At 47.6% G+C, this 18,458-nt stretch overlaps 1 protein-coding gene across 1 annotated transcript in view; it reads left to right on the forward strand.

Annotated features, from left to right (window-relative positions):
• Positions 1-18,458, forward strand: part of LOC142572330 (chondroitin sulfate proteoglycan 4-like) — a 168,034-nt gene that overhangs the window by 102,679 nt on the left and 46,897 nt on the right. Inside the window, exon 2 of the mRNA XM_075681349.1 lies at positions 13,102-13,525. Within this exon, the coding sequence (XP_075537464.1) occupies positions 13,102-13,525 (424 nt within the window). The remainder of the gene's footprint in view (positions 1-13,101; positions 13,526-18,458) is intronic.

Genomic DNA, 18,458 nt, shown 5'->3' on the forward strand with positions numbered 1-18,458 from the left:
AAGCCAGCGACACCGGGTGCGGTGTATCCTCCTCGCGCTTTTATTCGGCCGCTCTTTCTTATAAATAGAAGCGATCGCAGTTCTTTCGACGACGATATAAAGCGTAGCGCGCGACGAATAATGAGATTAAAAGGATACAAAAAAGGGCAAGCAGAACGGGACAGCGCGAAGGGGGTTGAGGCGCGCGGGCGCAGGAGCAGAGATAAAAGGGCGCGCGCGTGGGCCGACGCTGCGCGGCGGAAAGTGTCAACGGTGGAGGAAGAGGACGAGGCCGGGTCTGAGGACTAAATCGAGAAGGGTCGCCCCTGAAAGAAGCCGTCTTGTGTTCTTCCAAGCGATGGACGTGGCCTGTCCCCCCCCCCTCCCCCTCCAAGCTCCTCATTTGGTGTCGTTCACTTCTTCCGTTTCTCTTTTTTGCTCCATATTTTCTGTTCTGATTATTCGTGGCCGGTTGCGTACGCTCAGCGTGTGCGAGGGAAAGGTCGCTACGCGGTGATTACCCACGCCTCTCTGTTTCGTTTTCTTTTCTTTTCTTTGGGCTGTCACTAAAGCTTTGTTAGAACCTCACCCTTCTTTTTTCTTTTATTTCTTTGTATTGCTGCCTGCTCCTGTCGTTGATCGTTTCTCGCCTTTTCCTATTGCTGCGGTGGGCTATTCGTGATCCTCAGGAGGGTTCTTGACTTGTAGTTAGTATGACTAGTTGCTCGCCTGTCGAGCCTGGCATCTTTCGGTGGTTAAAAAGAAACTGTTGCTTCGAGTTACGGTGAGTGTGCTATGCATATCTCATGTTGCCGGAATATTTCAAAAAAAAGAAGACTCCACAAGTCTTCTGCCACAACTGCACTTTCTTGAATGTCCACGTGACGTTTACGCAAAAATATTAATGCAAACAAGCCTTCCTGTTGTTTTAACCTTTACCTGAAGTAACCGCGACTTGCTACACACGCAGAGAAAGCAGCATAACGTTCGCCTGTGCTGCCACGGCGGCGCTCATGCGTACGCAAGTAACAAGTGTTTCCTTGTTGCAAACAGGCACCCTCCGCGTGCGTTATTCCTCGTACCTCACAGCGTGCTGCATCCCTATCGTCCACTCGGTTGTCGAGCGTCTTAACAGCATTTCGCCCTCAAATTTCCCAGCCAGAGCATTCAAGTTACTCGCCCGCTGACTTATTCGACTGTTGAGTAAACAAACATGTTAGTGCTCATAGTCACAGCGTCAATTTAGTGCCTGCAAACAGAGAACATACGCTGTGCACTTTACTCAATGAGATGGTTTTCAGTGATGTCTTGTTTTAATGGTCATAACCGGGTAAAGCTATTTTCTGGAACGACTGCATTCATGGCGGGCAACAAAACCTCTGGGACCAGCCTACCCACTCGTCCTTGTGACCGGCCTCCGGTATATCAACGCACCGAACGGATACTGTAGGTATAGACTATCTTTGGCGCGGCTCTTAAGGGGACACCACGACCAGAGCTATTGCTGGTAAGAGCGAACGATCAAGGAAGGGCACGCCTACGGATTCGCAGCAAAGAAACGGGAGAGTAACACTGGCGCGAAATGCCCGTAACGCAGATGATTAGGGTCGAAGAGAACGGTCAGGCCGGTACACAATGGTGGAGTGGAGATGTGGCGGCGACGCTCAGCGCCTTCCAAAACGTTCGTTAGGCGCGAACGAGGTATATCGTGTCAGTCATGCCACTACGGGGACTAAAAGTACAGATACACTTAGTATAGACAACGTGAGTTTTTTTTTTTTCACATTTCTATTAGACTTCAAAGGTGTCAAAAAACAGAGCAACGTGAAGAGCACTGCCCGAAGTGCTGCTGGATTGCACACAGTTGCCGCAAGTTGCGAGTGACGCACATTGCACATTGCGAGTGACACAATGAGTCCCAACTTGTTTTGGTAAGCAGGCGCGCTCTAACAAATCATGCGAGAAATTTTGCAAATGTTTGATGACCGAAATCCTAAAAGGTGGCGTTATGACCGCAATCGTCTCAGTGAAGCTTCACTCTCGCAAAGTCTCTCCAGCCACCGTTCGCCGCCATTCAGAACATATATGTTCTATACACACAGACGGACAGTCTGTGTGTATACGCAGACTGTCTACACAGACACACAGACATACACTCAGACAGTGCCCATACAGGGCATGCTATAGCATGCTCTGTAGGCACTGTCTGTGTGTCGTTGCAGAACCCACGACCTCGTCGTTGGATCGAGTCAGTTGGCCCGCTCGATCGGTCTAGCTGACTCGAGATGTCGAAGGGGAAAGAAGTCGTGCCAAATATATGATGGACGATGGCAAAGTGGACGCACTAGACACAGGAAATGAAGTCGGTGATGCTGGTTTAGCGCATATGCATGGAGACAAAGAGGGAAGAATACTTTAATACATGTGGAAGAGGCGAGCCCCACAGCACGGCTGGCTACTTCTGGCGGGAATGATCGAAATAGGAACGACGATGCAAAAAATTGCATTTCTTGCTTATCAGTAAAACACAGTTATGGCAAGCACTTAACTCCATAGTTTCTTCAGCTTCGTCAATACTTCAGCTACACTATTTCCGAAGCTCGAACCGTGTTTCAAACAATGCAAAAGTCGCTGCCGGAAGCAATTTTGCCACTACTTCCCGTATTGTTGAATCACGAAGAAAAGGGTTGACGAACGTTGAGAAAATTTCTCGGCTTCGGACGTACGACACGCACGAAGTGACAGCAAAACAGAAGTTGGTCGGCCATGTAGCCGGCGCCAACCAGGTGAGCGAAAAACTTCGCGTCACGTTCCACAAGTCGCACCGCATGCATATGCGGTAGGATGTAACGGTTCGCCTGCGGCGGCAAAAAAACAGCTGTAAAAACGCAGCGAGAGACCTAGCTGTACGTGTCTTGGGTAGAATTTCCACACATGGTACAAGCAGTATCAAGAAATGTGTCTGCTGACGCTTAACAGCGTCAAAGAGCATGCAACAGGAAGAAAAGAGACAAGTGTTTGTTCGTCTCTATACTTTTGCCGTTGAGCGCGAAGCTACAGGCTCTGCGCCGCCTAATTTGACACGTAAAGTACTCCGGTATCGGCCATTTCTGTATTCGTGATCACGTATTGCTCGTAAAGGCACCTATAGCAATAATATTAGAACCGTGCAGGAGATGTCACAAAAAGAAACCAGCAAACAAAGAAAACATCTGAACGCTGTATTCAGGAGAGACATTATTCAGCCGCAAGATATGCCTTTAAAGGAGCAAACAAGGAATAACAATCAAAAAGTAATGCGGCAAAAGAAGCGGTAAATGGTTGGACAGGAGCGGCAAGTCACTTGCTTATGGGTGTGTGCTGCTGAGCGAGCCCCACTTAACCGTAAGACTCAAATCACCAAGAGCTCGGGTGTTGATACAAGCTAACGACTTCAAGGAGTCTCGCGCAACGGAAGCCTCGAACGGCTCGCAATCGATATTCTCTTTTTAGAATACTTAAAAAGAACAAGAAGAAGGAGAATAGCGAGAGTGTGAAAGGGAGAGAGAGAGATAAAAGAGAACAAAAGCAACATGATCGAAACGATAAGGGAAAGAGCAGCGCAAGGGCGGGTCATTTCAGAAGAAAAGCATCGGCCTCGATTTCTGAAAACGGCGAGAGCAAAAAATAAGAAAAAGAAAGACGCCCTGCGCTGCAGAGCAACCGCGACGTTCCACGCAGAGCAAAAGACGCAGGACTCGAGACGCCGGATCCGTGGCGGCTGCGAAAGCGCACAAGAATCGAGGTGGAGGGGAGGCAAGAAGAAAGGAAAGGGCATTGGGTGTGCGTCAACCAAGTGCTGCTTGGGGGGGGGGGGGGGGAGGGGGGAGCCTTAAGGGTGTATGCGAGGTGTTTCTGCGACGGGTTACTTTTGAGAGGGTGCGGTGTGGGGGAGGGGGTCGTTGGAGAAGAAAGAAGGGAGTCACGGCGAAGCCCAAGAAGAAGCAGGCGAGGTTTCCCGTGGGCACGTGGTGCGCTGAACGACATGCAGCGGTGCGTGCGAGTCGCCACGCGCCGTGCGCGCGGCGGCTGCGGCGAGGGGACGCTGCGAAGATTTGCGACAGCTGTGGCTGAGAGGGGCGCGCGGGCCCCGTGGCTGCTGGAAATAGACGAGCGGCGGCGCGCGAGCAAGAAGCGAGCGGGCCGAGGGTTCTCCGTCGAAGACGGCGTCACCCGGAGGCGCCTCCGCGGAGCACGAGAAAGTGCGAGAGAGAGAGACGACCAGTGAGAGCACCAGCAGCCGTCTCCCGCCTTGTTTCTGTGACCGGAAACCAGCTTTTTTACCTGGCAATCAGTCTACTACTCCGCGGCAGTTGTGGGCTTGCGGCGTCGCGCGAAACGCTGGAGGCGGAGAGGAAGAGGGATTTCTTTTGTGTGTAGGACACGGCTGGGCGGTCGTGGCCCTTGTGCGTGAATGTTCGAAAGGAACAGTGGCGGCGAGGGTGCGCCAAACTACGTTCGGGTCGCGTCGTGCGTACTCGCGTGCGCTTTTGCGGCGTCACCGACGCGTTGTTTTGCACAAGCGCTCGTGCGTTGGCGACGCCAACGTGCGCCGTCCGTCGACGTCGCTACGAAAGCGAAAGTCGAAGTAGAGCTCTCGATCAAAGTTAGGTGCTACGTTTGGCAGGCGCGCTCGTATTTGTCAAACCGGTAAAATAAGCGAAGGCCTCTGGGACAACAAAAAACGAAAGCTGGGAAGAATAATGTTTGCTTCACTGTAAAGTCTCGTTGCCTTAGAAAAAAGCCTAACTATTGCGCGCAACAAAAATGTAATGTCCATTACCGGATAATAAGTTTCGCCGGAGAATGCTTATGACGACACTATTGAACGCACATTTTTCAAATTGCTTTGGGAACAATACATTATGTATAGCTTGCGGAAATGTGCTCTAGCTGCCATGTTACAAACGAAACATAAGAACACCTCACTTGGCCATGTTTCCATGGATTTCGTTACCGCGGCTCGTAAAGGGCGGTGACCGGTGGCAGGTACCACCAGTTCGACCCACCGGTATGTCGGTGGGTCGAACTATAAGTTATGAGTTACGACGTACCACCGGTACGTCCTAACTCATAAGCATCGCAGTTGCTAAATGCCAGAGTATTAATGACTACAGCAACACCTACATCGACAAACGTTCTAGCTTTTCTTACTAAACTTTATATCCATCCTGCGTTTCGTTCGTCGTTTTCCAAAGCTAACACGATATCAGCACATCTTGCTATATAGCGGTATGGAGCTGTGGTACCTGTCAAACGTTGTCAAAAGGCTCACTGCGACGGTGATAGCGCCGACATTCAGCACGTAACCATTCAAGATTGCTTGCAGCCTTTGGTCTTCCGCTGCCACTGTAGGTGCGGCTGGGAGGCAACACATGTTTTTGGATGTTGTGCAATCTGTCTTTCCAACTTAATATTGCGGTCTATATGGCAGACCGGGCTCACGGGCGTAATTGTTTCAGGATAATTCGTACCGCACACAGCCAGGTTTAAGCTCCGCCATGGTGGCCACCCTTTTCTCCTCTCATGACCACAAGCCGATGTCGACAAGTTGCGTTTGCGGTTACAGCGGCTCAGTCTACCGGGTAATTGCTGCAGCTGCGGTTAGCTGTTGAACGCAGTTACCCTAAACTGGGTCAGGCGGCCCGTGTTCTTGGCAGGACGTTAATTTTTACACCCGAGAGTGCACTGAGAGTTCCATTCTTCGCGTTCCGTGAAAATTGCACCGCTTGGAAAAAATTCGCGCATCGCCAGGACGCTGCTGAAATTAAACAAAAAATTTAGCAACTCCTTTCCTGTTAACCAGTGCAGGGTAGCTAACCGGAAAGTCGCATCTGGTTAAGCTCTCTGCCTTTCCGCTCTCTCTCTCTCTCTCTCTTAGCGTTTCATGCACCGGTGGCGTGCGCTTGTCGTCCTTGCTAAGGTCCATAGAGAAAACAAGTTATCTGGGGAGTTTCACCTTTGTATTCGCATCGCGAGGGCGCAGTCTTTCTACACAGTTAACTCAGGCCACAACTCGAAAGCCAGGCGTACCAGAAAAATTGGGTTTTTGTTAATATTCCCGAGACTAGCTATACTCGTTCCTGTTTTCAAGCGCGTTTCATGAGCAGGTGCACCTAAACTACATTTTCCTTCGTATGTGAATTATCTTAAACCTTACATATTTGCCACTTCCAAAATACAATTCCTCTCTGTATGACTGCCTTTTCACGTAAAACAAAGGAAAACCAATGATTCATTGTGTTTAAATGATCTCGTCATCAGAATATTGATAACTTTTCTTTTTTAACGCAGATATGATGGGACATCTTTTAAAAACTAAGCACGGCCTTGTAGTGACGCCCAAGTGGCCTTGAGCGCACCCTTACAAAAATTCGTTATACATATATATATATATATATATATATATATATATATATATATATATATATATATATATATATATATATATATATATATATATATATATATATATATATATATATACTGTTGCGTTTCTATTTACTTTCTGTTGCCCTCAATAGAATGTCTTTGGATACGCAATTGAATGTCGTGCATTATTTCCGTAAAGGCAATTCCTGTGAGAGGGCGAACGCAACAGCGTCGCCCTGACATGACGCGAACAAAATAGCACGGATATCAGCGATAACAGGAAAGAACGGAAACTCCGGGTGACAGTTTGCGAGATATAAATGCCACGCGACACATTGCAACAATGATAACGTATGCGCCCGACGAACACAGAGCCTTGAGCTTTGCCGAATCGAGTTCCTTAGTGAAAACACATTAACAGCGCTCAGCTCTTGCCAGCAACACGTGTGTTGATTCAGCTAGAATAACAAAAAAAAAATATAGAAGTAGAGCGAAAGAATTCGGTGCAACGAGACAAAAAAAAAAAAAGTCGACACGACGCAAGGATACCGCTGAGGGAATTTGATTAACGCTTGCAACGTCGCGGTGAAGGTCCGACGCGCCCAGTCCGAAACAGCACGACTTTCCAGTGCTGTCACGTCTCGTTTATATCTAAACGCCGTGTCTCTATAGTACTGTGCAGTGGTCTGCAGGCCGTAAAAGGCTTCAGACGCCAATGTATCAATCTTCTTTTTTTTTTAAGGTGTTACTGTTCGTGATCAGACTACACAAATTGGTTAGCGAATGAACGGTGTAGTAGACAATAATAATATGAAAAGGTGAGGCACGAAGAAAAATCAAGAGAAGAAGAGGAACACACACATTTTGCTGACAAGCAACATTATGAGTTTATTGTTTTTTGCTTTCACATTTTTAGAGCCACAAAAAACAACAAATAAAGACAAGAAAATTATCTCCAGCTCCCCCCTATTGCTCCACTTTCCTCCTTTTTTTCGTTTGCAACTATATTAAATCTGAAGGGAAGAGGCATTAAGCTGACACGGTTGAAAGGCAAAAAATAGAATGGACGCTGCGTTGATCACAATTAAATCAAAGATGTTAAGCTAGAGGACTCTCTTTTCGTTGGGAACCTTGGCTTTGTCGTGTTCGAAATAACCTTTGTTTTTTTTTAACCTTTTTAAAATATTTCGTCTCGACCACACGGGATTCCGTCAAACCTAGGAATTCGACTTTATACGCTCGCTAGTCAGCACAATGTTTGTGCCCTTCTTTTCTCTGTGCTTCGTCTAAGCGCTGGCCTTTCAATATCTAAACTATGCTGCAGCAACCGGCCCAGGCTTTCATATTACAAAAGACATGCCACCATACGTGCTCTTCAATTAGTGTTAAGCCGATACGTACGGAACATATAATTTAACGTCACACGATAACAAGAGAGACTGTAACACGAGATCAAATAAGTATAAGAACAAATAAAAAGTGAAGAAACAAACATTCGCGGGAAACACTTGGACCGAGGGCTTATGACACCGCTAAACGTGTTTTTTTATATATAAGAATTGTAACATTAAAGCTAGTATAGCTTGAATAATCTAGTTTTTTGTCCCTTTGTTATCCAGCCAAGTTCGCAATGAGGACTCATATTCACAAAGAGCCCTTACGCTATAGATAGAGTTCGCAAGGGCAAATTCCAGCCAATCATGGTGCTGAGTTCATTATTAGCGAAGGCGGCAGACAAAGGTCAAAGAAACGAACAAAAAGCTGCGTGAATTGTGCCCGAGATCACCAATAATTGCGATCATATATTAAAAATTTTACTTAAGTTTGCTAATTACCCTTAGTTCATAATCTGAGGGTTACTACGACATCGGACACTGTAACAACCCGAACATGGCTCGTACTCTTAGTGTTCCAGATCGAGTACGTGGCTCGAAATATTCGTGCATGCTACCGCGTCCCTGTACCTAAACTGCGAGCGCCTAAAAACGTCCAATTCTTTGCTGGTTTGTGCGTCAGAGGCGTGCAGACTGCATATTCAGCAACGATATGCGCGCTGTTAAACATTAAAGGCTGTTGTTTCATGACGAACACAATCTAAATATATTAATTAGTATCCAGAGGCAGCAGGTTCAATCGTTTTGGTGTTTTGCACACTTTAAAAATAAGTTATGTATATATTTCAGAGAGTAACTTATTTCCTTCCGCCAGAATAGTCATGATCATGTGATTTTTTGTGTGTGGGGGGTGGGGGGTGGGGGGGATTATTTGGATTATTTGACGCTTTATGCCAGGTTACAATGGTCGTTATGAGTACTGAACGTTTTTGAACTCAGTACAATTTCCATTCCTTTCTCGATCCAATAAAAGGCGGCTAGAACTAAATGCGAAGAATTCCTGACAGAGATCTGAAGTCCCTTGTACAACTCGCTCAGCACTTTGACTCACCGACATTGCGGCCTCCGTGACTAAAGACGGTACACTTTACGGACAGCGTAATATTTCTTATGCGGGCAAACTAAAACAGATAGAATATTGCACGCACATATTTCCACTGAAGAAAGAGCTAAATTGTGCACCAAAAATTGAGTTAACTACCTGGAGTGTTCCTTCGGTGTCAATATCGATTTTATTTTATTGAAATAGCAATGATTATTACTTTAGAATTGATTTTGAGCCCTTGATAACGCTTGATTGTTTCGTGAGATTCAATAAAAGGGCAGTTGCCATTTACAAGCACCACAGACAGGAACAACTTTCCTGGCGCACAATGTTAGCGAAATGGGGAAACGCTCCCAAATATGATGACAATAAATATTTGGGAGGAAGCTTCACCTGGAGGGTGGAATAACTTTAGAACGATGCATATGGGTATAGCTTTACGTTAATAAGATGCGTATAGAGTTAATATACGTTGATATTCCAGCAAACGTGAGACAGGAAGAAGACGGAAAGAGAGAAGATATTCCGGCACCCGTATACGATTCGAACCTAGGACCTTCCTGCTTGGGAGGCGGCGCCTTTAACCACTCCGAGACGATATATCGACACTGTTTCGCGCCGGAGATTTCGGGTAACATCGATAGCGATCAGTTCGATAATGGAGGCGTCGCGCGGTGTTAAGGAAGACGTTGCCGCGTCTCCATTTGTGTTCGATAATCAGCTAAATTCAGCTCAGCTATGCATTCAGTCGCACTGCACCGATGGACGTTCGGAACTACATGTCGCTACTCTTGCTCGCTTCCCGATCCATGGAGTTCACAATGCCAGTCTGTTCGTACCGGCAACACTGAGAGGTCTCGATGGAGGCTGGGGACATTCCATGTTGCAGGAGCCAGTCTCCTGGGCATATTTCGGTGAAATAGCGTTCCAGTAATAATTCTCGCAGGAGGCGCTCGGCCGAACCGCAGCAACGGGAAAGAATTTATTGATCTCTGCTTCCGTATATAGTGCCTATCTGTAGCCAGGTCGCGGTGAGTGCAGTAAATTCCCCAAATTCTTTGCGGCTGTTCAAAAAAGTAGGCTTATAAGCAGCAAATAAAAATGAAAATAAGAAAATGAAACGCAGACACTGAAGGGACAATAAAATGACATTGTACTGAGTTTCCGAGCCAACTTGATTACTGTGCATAACCGAATTGCCCTCGGATTTTTCATGTTTTGGTGCACATTTCCGCCGCAGGTATAGAATGAGAAGTGGGGTTACCGGTACCGGGAGAAAGCCTGTGGTTTTTGGTTAATTAACACTGGTACCGATGGGAACACGCAGGAAGTGATATTCGTAAAGTCGGTTTTAACTTCGAAAAATACCTATATTTGGAGACAACGTGAGGCTTGATTTTTTACTAATGTAAGTCGGTATGCCTTTGCAATTGCAAGTGTCATCGCACAAACATAGTGAAGATTTAGGATTATGTAAAAGAAACATGTTAACGAATAACATACTTCATACTTCGTTATACACATTGCAGGCAACGCACACGGCTGGACATACACTCCTCGTTGTTCGCACTCGCGGCCGTAATACTCGTACTTACAGGGTTTCCCAACTGCCCTGCACCGAGACTTAAATGTATGCAAATCCCACGTAGCTAGACAGAACGAAGGTAATGTTGTCGGCCATAGCTTGGAGATGTTCTGAGTATTTTTTTTTTCATAAGTCCCATGGTTCCTGCAAAACAGGGATGCATATACCCTATATACACGACGGCCGCTCCTGAACTCTTTTCGTTGTTTACAATTACCAATTACCGCGATTTCTAAATAACGACAATGGAACGTACAACATATTATATCTACCGGACAAGAAGTATCACATGTACCCTTGGAGAAAGAGCAAAACTTTCACTCGAATGGTCAAATAATGTTTTACGCTAATGGTTACCTAAAGGAACCCGTTCACTTTCGTGTAAGTATGATAGTATATATATATATATATATATATATATATATATATATATACATATATATATATATATATATATATATATATATATATATATATATATATATATATATATATATGTGAATACTGTGAATTGCGTCTCTAGAAAGAAAACGAAGACTACGAATGAAAGCACCACATTACGAGAAAATGTGAACTGCATGTATACGAGACTAATGAGCGGTTAATAACAAGCTTAAAAGGTGAGGTGACGCGCTAAAAGTTTTAGGGCTTAAGAGCTAACCTCGCTCGTCTCTTGACAATCGCGTGCATGCGTCAGAGCGCAACGCGTACACGTGACTGCGGAAGTCTGTTTCACGGTACTCGGGTTAAAAAAGGAGGGTGAAGAGAGTATCGACCTTATGCTCGATTTGCATACAAATTCAGAGTCATTCTTCGCTGCCGAGGTAATCCCTAGGATTACGATTCGTAATGCTTTCCTAATCCTCCTTCCACGCCCTCACCACTCCCCAACCTCGCCTTCAAAGCCAGCCTCTCGGTACAAGAAGTAATATATTCCTTTCCCGTTTACGTTTTTGATTGTTATTACGGCGAACCTTATGGCGCAATATCTCGTTATGCTTTCCAGAAGACATGGCAGTCACGTCACACGCCATTTGTTTGAAAAAAGCCGAACTCCTCTCCCCCCTTCCCCTATATTTGCGTACGTTTAGCAAACGGAAAGCCAGCCGTTTTAAAATAGCAGTGAATCGGCTGATATTCTGGAAAGAACAGTTATCTGTACTTCGCGCGTTACTCTTACAATTATTGTGACGTTGGCGACAGAAAGTGCATATGTCCGAGATCAACGGCCTGCTCTCGGTATTCTGTCTGCTCATATGCTGTGGGTGTTTTGTTGTTGGCGCATGCCGTGTTCGTGTACTAGAGAGAGAGACAGAGAGAGAGAGAGTGAGGAGGGAGGGAGGGAGAGAAAGCGATATGAGAGAGCGGTAAGGCAAGCAGGTTAACCAGACGGACGTACGGTTTGACGCCCTGAAATGAGAGAAGGGGATATACACATGATATGAAAGAGAGAGAGAGAGAGAGCGCAGTTTCGCATGCATATCAATGTACGCACCGAGTCTACAAACGGCCTCTAAGACTAGTCGAGTGGAGGTACTGCAATAGTGCTTTCGTGGCTTTCTGTGCCATCGATGCGTACGGCCATGGTCCAAGGATTTCCGAAAATGGTCTCGAGTCCAGCCGGTCGTATGCTGTCCAGAGAGGTTCACGCTCGACGTCGTACCGGGGACAGAGACATACGATGTGTTCAATCGCTTTTTGTAGTCCACAAAAGTCGCACATGGGTGTATCCCCCATTCCGATGCGGAACTAGTAGGCCTTTGTAAATGCCACCCCGAGCCAGAGGCGGCACAACACTGTCACCTCAGAGCGGGAAGCTTTTGATGGCACTTGTAGCTTGAGCTATGGATCAAGTGTATCATTAAGCAACACCTTTATTAGTATACTTTGTGCACGTAGTATTCATTGGGTATACTATGCATGCACCCATTGTAGGCAGGTGTACATTATACACTGTGTGGCGTAGTATCGCACTGTATTGTGCACAAGCAGACAATGCGCCGCTATAATATGCTTAGTGCAGATAACTAAGACACATAGTGTGCCCGATTGCAATTATTATCTTGACTACTACTATTTATTCCGAGCACGTGTACAGATATATATATATATATATATATATATATATATATATATATGTGTGTGTGTGTGTGTGTGTGTGTGTGTGTGTGTGTGTGTGTGTGTGTGTGTTTGCTCATGCTGTAATAGGCTCCACGGTAAAGAACAAGTGGCCAAGATAATGCCGTAGTCAGAGGCTCACCTTCAAGGACTACTGAAATAAAAAAAAATCGTTTAAATCTGTGAAACCCAATACCTTCCTTCCACAAGCTTGCAAAAAGAAGCCAATTAGGCACACAGATTTCAGTGAAATTCGGTTTCAATACTCGTTGAAAGTGAACGTGTGTCTGCGGTATATAATCCTGAGCCCACCAATGTATATCGGCCCGTATTCACCCAAAATTTCTTACGACAAATCTGTCCTTAAGAGTAGATTCCAGCCAATCAGTATGTTGGTCATATCAAAGTGATCAAAACGCACAGGCGTGCGTTTTGATCGAGCGGCCGTGCCAATGGCAACCATCACTTACGAACGAAAAAAAAAAACTTTGTGAATTCGGCCCACTGTTGTTCTAGGGAGTTAAACCCAATCAATCGGTCAATCAACGTGTCGTTGCTTATCCACGCAGAGGCATCGTTTCTGGGCGACGGCTTCGTGTCGCTAGAGCTGGAGGACGCTCGCGAGAGCACCGACCTGAGCCTGCGCTTCCGCACGGCGCGGCCCGACGGGCTGCTGCTGCTCGCTGCTGGGCCCGACGACTACTGCCTGCTCCAGCTGGCCGGGGGTCGGCTGCGGCTGCGGCTCGAGCTGGGCGCCGGGGAGCCCGCGCTGCTCGAGAGCCCCGCGGGCGTGCGGCTCGACGACGGCGCCTGGCACTCGCTGCAGCTGCGCCGGAGGGGCGCGCTGGCGCTGCTCCTCCTGGACGGCGTGCACGAGGCACGCGCCCAGCTGCCGCCGCGGTTCATCCAGCTGGACATCAAGTGGGGACTGTTCGCCGGTGGCCTGGGAGACTTCCAGGACCTCTTCCTCGGACACCTGCAGTCCTTCCGAGGGTCGGTGACGCTGCGAGCACGCACATTTATGAGGGGGAATCGGGCCCCGTTGGTACGAGCTCATCTTGGAAGAAATGACGCAAAAGGAGAGAGAGAGAGAGAGAAATATTGGAAGGCCGGGATGTTAGCCAGTCAAGGGTCCGGTTGGCTACCCTACGCTGGGGGAAGGGAGAAGAGGAAGAGAGAATTGAATTGAATTGCATTATAGGGTTTTACGTGCCAAAACCACTTCCTGATTATGAGGCACGCTGTAGTGGGGGACTCCGGAAATTTTGACCACCTGGGGTTCTTTAACGTGCGCCTAAATCTAATTACACGGGTGTTTTCGCATTTCGCCCCCATCGAAATGCGGCCGCCGTAGCCGGGATTCGATCCCGCGACCTCGTGCTCAGCAGCCTAACACCATAGCCACTGAGCAACCACGGCGGGTGAGAGGAAGAGAGAGAAGGGAGAGAGAAGACGCAAGAGGAGACACAGAAGATTAGGTCACAGAACTAGAGGATCGGCGCCACTAACCAGGGGTGTAGCCGGATGGGGGAGGGGGACTAGGAGGCAGACCAGGCGCGTGCTCCCGCCCTTTCTGCTCACCCCTCTCCCGATATTTATGTGTACCAGAATACCTGGCATAAAATGACATGCGAGAACACACCTCTTCCCCCCCCCCTACCCCTGTAAAAACCGAACAAATCCGAAAGGAATTCCTGACTAGGCCACTGCTGCCCATGGATTTATTCCCTGACGACCTTCAGAAAAAGGAGCTTTAGAGGCAGCTTTCCTGTCGTCTAGCCTTATATGTAATTTTCTTTCGTGTCATTCCTTCCAGGATGTAACTTATGTCAAGAGTTCCGATGCCACTAGCTTCGTCATCGGACCTATAATTGAACCGTGCACTTTTGCCGCTTTGGAATAGTCTCTTGAACCGAAACCGATTACCGGGCTGTACACGTTACAAGTATCTCCACACAGGCCGCGTTATGTAATTATTTAGGAGAGAGAGGCTGGTAAGGGAGGGCAGGGGGCGTAAGTTTGGGAGAGCCGGACATGCCACACACAAAGACTTCGCGAGCCGCTGTACAGAACATTTGTTGCTAAGAAGCCGCGAATGTTAGTGTATTTCAGCACGGCGTTACACTGACTGTACTTACAACCACCCTTTATTTCCTGGTGCTCTCCAAGATGGTTCCTCCATGCTGCACCGCCATCCTCACACTTGGAACCATCCTATTCTCGCCGCGGAAACTGCAACATTCGCACTTCATCCATTTCTAGACTATCCCTTAACCGATGCACATTGGCACTGTTGCCCCCTTCTCGAAAATGTTACCGCTCTACTGTTTGGATACAACCTTATACCCGTAGCAATAACGTTAGAACGGGAACGCAACGCTAAAATACATTATGAACCACATGAATGCTATTCATTTACATGGGCTTCGGAGCGTCAAGCGCGTTCATGATATCTGCCTGGACGCTGTCGCTGATGCGTCTCGCTGAGTGGCTCCTAAACTTCTGACAGAGGCTGTACTTTAAATGTATGTGAACTTGCTCTAAGATAGCATACATTATCTCAGATGTGCGTGTACGTGCGCATGAGATATACGGTTTCGATGCATTTGGTCTCAGTGAGCTTTTTCCAGCTTTGTGCGTGCAAAGCTATAGGATTTTCCTGCGACTTTTTTATTGCAGCATTTATTATTCTACAACGCAGAGAAGAGTTGCCATCGTTTTTCTGAAACATGTCCTCATAACCTAGGTTTCTTTCCGCACGGGTTACCACACGGCATATTAGGGGTATTCATTGAAACATTTGTCCTTGTTACGCTCGTCTGTATTGCTAATTTTGTTGCCAGTGCAATCTGGTTTGCTACCCTGCACTGCAAAAATAAGGAAGGGTAGAGGGATGTAAGAATGAAAAGATGGAGAAAGAGGCCAGGAAAGTTACGCCATTGTTCGGTCATATTGTCTCGCATAAGTATGTCGTTTTTTATGAAAGGAACGATGCTTTTTGACGCCTACCATGCAGATGTCTGTCAAGGCTGGGGACCTAGAACTCTTCATTAATGAAATGGGCGGCGGCGGAGCTCATTGTACGCAGATGAGAGTGACCGTCTCTGCTCGCAATACCGGAGCCACTCACATGTGAAATGTTCAGTGGCTTTACTGGAACCCCGTAATTCCCAAGCAGGGGCAGCCAGCTTCTGGCATTCTAAACGCATGGACCATTGTTAACTCCGCACCACCCTGCTCCAAACCAAGCTGCAAACGGCGCCGAAAATTTCAGCCACGTTGTAACCCTGGAAGAAGGCGGCGATGTGCGCAGTGACCAGGCAAAGTAAACGTAAATTAGCGAAGTCATTAGGCTGCAGTGTGTTAACGTATAGCACATATGGGCCAACTTGAGTAGCCCACTTGAGTCGTCGTTTCCAACGAAGTGAGGTAAACCGGGCACCACCGTGAGCAGAAAGGGTGATTGTCTCCGTGCGGTCCTTGCCGTCAATCCGGAATGGCCTTGTATACACTAAAGAAAGTAAACGACTTATTGCACAGTGGCAAATGAGTCCCCTTTTTCAACAACTTGTCCATCATGTGATCTAGGACGTAAAGGAGGAGGAGGAGGAGGAGGAGGAGGAGGAGGAGGAGGAGGAGGAGACTAAGAGACGAAGCAGGGATGCTAACCAGAAATGCGTCTGCTTGGCTACCCTACTCCGGGGAAAGCGAAAGAGGGAATAGAAAGATAAGATAGAGGATGGGAGAGCAGGGGGAGGAAAGCCGCGGTGAGCTCGCGCGCGCGCGCGGTGGGCCTGAACAAGTCAGAGGCGTTCACATAGGCCAGTTGCCCTCAGGAAAGACAAAAGTGCTTTCATGGCTTTGTGGGCCGACGAACGGTGGGGACGGTCTTCAAGTAGCACCTGCACAGACAACGGCCGATCGTCCACTCGTCGCAATGCGATAGATAATGTTTGTCTTTTCGGCTGAACTCGATGGCAATTGCACAAAAAATGTTCGATGTTTTCTTCCACGCCGTAGACGTCACGTGCAGCACTGTCGGTCATTCCAATCAAAGTAGTGTACGCCTTCGTGAAAGCCACTCCCAACCACACCCGGTATAGAACCGATGTCCCACGTTGGTGAAGCCCGGGTGGGGTGGAGGTCGGAGTTGGAGCGAAGTGCTCAGTTCGTACAACCTGGTGCGCCCTACATTTGGGGTGTTCGACTCTGTTAAAGAGTGGAACAATGTGCCAGGTGACGAAGCTGCCTTACAGCGTCTGTCCTGGTAAGAGGAATGGGAACGGGGTGTTGTTCTTGATGTGACTCTCGGGTAGCTTTGTGTGCTTGAACATTCCCGCTGAATCCGCAATAGCTAGGTAGCCACTGGAAAATAATTTCGTGACCTTTCTGTTTGACGTCGATGTGAAGTTCGACGATTTAGTATGTTAGCTGTTGGTGAGCTCCACGTCTGAGAATTGACTGCATGCTATGCAAAGCCGGTCTCGAGTCGGAAAAAACGGCCCATGTACCAGGACTCTCCGTGTCAATAAATTGAAGCTCACTGCGCAGAGCCGTGAATTCTGCAGCCGTGGACGTCATGACATATCACGTCTTGAATAGCAATGTTACTCATCTTGTCGGTAGAAACACAGCACCCCCCGAACTGGTCGATGTCGTCGGTCCGTCAGTATAGATGTGTACGTGGCTACTGTATTTCTTATACAACGGGAGTAAGCCCAATTGTTTTAGTGCAAGCGGTGGTAGATCTGACTTTTTCTGAAGTCCTGGAGTTCTGAGATGTACTTCAGGACGGCACAAACAGCATGGAGGAGACCCCGACCTTTCCGCAGGTGTGTACCCCGATGTAATCGAGGCACGATATGAACTGACAGTTGTGCTAAATGGCGTGCGGGGTCTTTCCACGGTGAGGGCGGCGAGGTGGCGGCAAGGGGTCCGGGCAATGTGCCTGATATGTACACGCATTGTCTCGACGGCGATGTGTCGTGATTGAATAACCTTGAGGCAATGACAATAGTTTCAGCCGTTGACGCTCTGCGTGGTAATCCAAAGCATATCCTCAGCGCTTGGGCTTGAATGCTCTGAACTGTACGCAAATTGCTTTTGCAGGTGTTGCATATAACAGGTAGCTTGTACCTGTACAGGTGTAACATAGACGCATTGTGCGGACACCCCCAGTTCTTTCCTGCAAGGAACCTGAACAGATGACATGTAGCAATCAGTCTCTTTTTCACGTAGTTCACGTGAGGAATCCAGGACAAGTCTCTGTCAATCACAGCACCCAAGAACCTGGGACATCTCCTGGGCGATATCACTTGTCCGTTGATTTATATGGCGTATTCAGACATTTGCTTCCGGTTAAACGACACCACTGCGCAATTTCTCCACGTCACCTCCAGAACCTTGTTTACGAAGGAAGCATGATGTCGATGAGGCCGCCTTCTGAAGCCAAGCTCACAGCTGACGCCGTGTCACCCCCGACGTTCAGATACAGATGTCGTCGGCGTAAAGTCGAACGGTGCTTGACAGGCCCTCGAGTAGTCCAATAAGGGCTAGATTAAAAAGCGTTGGGCTTAGTACTCCGTCCTGAGGGTCTCCGCGGCTACTGCAATACTGAAGTGTCTGGCCAGCTCCGGTGAGCAGGTAGAATGATCGCATCTGTAGATAGCTACAAACATAGAGATATATCTGCCACCAAGTCCTATTGCTTCTAACGCTTTAAGGATGGCTTCATGGGTAACGTTATCGTAAGCACCTTTAACATCTATAAACAAGGCAGCAGACAAGCGTTTACAGGCCGTCTAGAATTCGTCGTACGTTACCAAGTCGACAACGTTGTCTATAGATGAACGGCAGCGCCTGAATCCTGTCAACGTGTCTGGATAAATTTAATAGTGCTCTAGTTACCACTCCAGACACGTTAGAA

The sequence above is a fragment of the Dermacentor variabilis genome, chromosome 2, assembly GCF_050947875.1.
Source record: "Dermacentor variabilis isolate Ectoservices chromosome 2, ASM5094787v1, whole genome shotgun sequence".
Taxonomy (NCBI): domain Eukaryota; kingdom Metazoa; phylum Arthropoda; class Arachnida; order Ixodida; family Ixodidae; genus Dermacentor; species Dermacentor variabilis.